At 62.9% G+C, this 2,266-nt stretch overlaps 1 protein-coding gene across 1 annotated transcript in view; it reads left to right on the forward strand.

Annotated features, from left to right (window-relative positions):
* POFUT2 (protein O-fucosyltransferase 2) overlaps positions 1-2,266 on the forward strand; it is an 8,549-nt gene that overhangs the window by 1,576 nt on the left and 4,707 nt on the right. The window contains exon 2 of the mRNA XM_077755358.1: positions 1,822-1,966. Within this exon, the coding sequence (XP_077611484.1) occupies positions 1,822-1,966 (145 nt within the window). The remainder of the gene's footprint in view (positions 1-1,821; positions 1,967-2,266) is intronic.

Here is a 2,266-nt window from a genome sequence, read left to right on the forward strand (position 1 = left end):
CTGGGGCAGCAGCCAGCCAGCGGAGGGCGCTCGGAGCCGTGGCTGCTGACCTGGAGGCCGGGTGGCCCCAGCGGGACGAGGCCGTATGCCGGGAGGGCCCTCTGTCCCCGAGGGGCGGCAGGTGGCCCCTGGTGGGCATGGATGTGGGGCCTCCCTGCAGTGCTGTGAGCGCTCGTAATAATGCCTCTCGTTCCACTTAGTCCTGCTCAGTCGAGTTCATTTTTTTTAAGAGAGAAGCTGGAGGTTTTCTTAGAATGAAGGCGTTTACAGGAGAAGATCTAAGTTTTTATTCTTTTATTTTTTATTTTTTTTATTAAAAAACTTTTTTAATGTTTTATTTATTTTTGAGAGAGCGAGAGAGACAGCATAAGCAGGGGACGGTCAGAGAGAGAGGGAGACACAGAATCCAAAGCAGCTCCAGGCTCTGAGCTGTCAGCACAGAGCCCAACGCGGGGCTCGAACCCATGAACTGTGAGATCATGACCTGAGCCAAAGTCGGACGCTTAGCCAACTAAGCCACGCAGGCGCCCCCTAAGTTTTTAAAAAGGCAGTAGTACCTTTTTGCCACCACCTGAGTCTGGCAGAGGGAGGCCCGGGCCATCAGCAATGTGGCGTCTGTGTCAGGCCCTGGAGCGCATGACTGTAGCGGACGGGTCTTCGTTTCTCCACCGCTGTTCTCACCGCGCGGTGGACCCTGTCGCTTCGCAACATTCCTGTGTCGGGGTCAGTCCTGGCAGCACCACGGCCTGGGTCAGCATGGGCCATGTCTTCTGATAGCTCTGCTCATGGGCAAGAAGCAAATAGGCTCGTAAGGAATATTCTGGGAACGCATCCCTCTCAGAGCCAAGACGAGATGTAGCCAGTGTTCAGTCTGACTTGACTTCGTCTGGGAATCCGCCTCAGCCTTTGTCTGAACCACGGGTCACGCAGGCTCCCAGAGAAACCGCCCTTCACCTCCATGAAGGGCCGTGGCCGGAGGGTTTCTTGATGGGGGGACACAGGACAGGTCCGAGCCCCCAGCCACATGAGCTCATGCCTAGTGGCGAGAGACTGGGTGTGTGGGTGGAAGGGCTGGTGCCCGCCCTGCTGCCCTTGAAGCCCGAAGCCTGGGGACGGGAGGCGGGAGAGCCCTGAGAGCCGTGCCGCGCGGCAGCAGACGGCTTCCCCTTCGCCCCGCCGGCCTCAGCTGCTGCACCGTGTCCCGCCGCGGAGGGGGAGAGGCATCGAGGACACGTGCCGCAGCAGGGCACCGGGCATCTCAGCCTCTCGGTGTCTCTTCCCTTTCCCGTCACTGTGAGAGCAGCCCCTGGGGGCCTGGGCCAGGCCCCTCTGGGAGCACGACCCTGAGTGAGGGGGAGTGTGCAAGAGACCGCAGACTTCCTCTCGGTGTGGCCCTCTCGTGACTGGGCTCCACCGCTACACCCCAGACATGTCTTGATGAAGCTCTGCAGGGGTGGCCGGCACGTCCGGGGTGCGGGAGGCAGTGGGGAGGACGGACACAGACCCCTCCCCTCCTGGAGCTCCGTGGGGCGCAGGGTGGCAGAGGAAGAAGGAATTAAAGCCTGCAGCGTCCAAGGCCGTGAAGTGTAGTGTGGANCGCCAGGGCCTGCGCGAGCTCCGCTGCCCCGAGGCCGCCCCTTCCGCCTTCTTCAGGGACCTCGTGCCCTGACGTCTGTGTGTCCTGTCTCGGCTCCCGTGAGCTTTCTGCAGCCCCGCGGGGAGGAAGCTGCTGCTGAATGAAGCAGCGATCCCCGTGGGGCCGGCGGCCGCCCGCCCTGAGCTTCTGGTCCTGGCTCACTGCCAGTTCTTGGCCTTTTCCAGAGTCCGGCGGGCCCTTCATTGACCAGGTGTTCGTCCTGCAAGGCTACGCGGAGGGGTGGAAGGAGGGGGCCTGGGAGGAGAAGGTCGACGAGCGGCCCTGCATCGACCCGCTGCTCTACGCACAAGACAAGCACGAGTATTACAGGTGCGGCCGCTGGGCCCCCGCGGGAGGGCCCCCTTCCCTTCCCCGTCCCGCCTGCGCAGCGGCCCCGCGCCCAGTTACCTTGACCCAGCTAAGGAGCGTTCAGCGCATTTGACTGTGGCCACGGAGATGGCGGTCTGGTCGCCCAGACAGGAGTAGCCGTCAGAAGACCTCCCCGAGGGGCGGCTGTCGCCTCGGTGGCACCTGTGGGCGCAGCGCCGGAATAACGGGTTCTAGAAACCCAGTGCTCTGGGAGCCCGGCGGAGGGCACGGCTGTCGTAGGGCCACCCCCCCCCGCTCCCG

This window comes from Crocuta crocuta, unplaced genomic scaffold (assembly GCF_008692635.1).
Source record: "Crocuta crocuta isolate KB4526 unplaced genomic scaffold, BGI_CrCroc_1.0 scaffold675, whole genome shotgun sequence".
Lineage (NCBI taxonomy): Eukaryota > Metazoa > Chordata > Mammalia > Carnivora > Hyaenidae > Crocuta > Crocuta crocuta.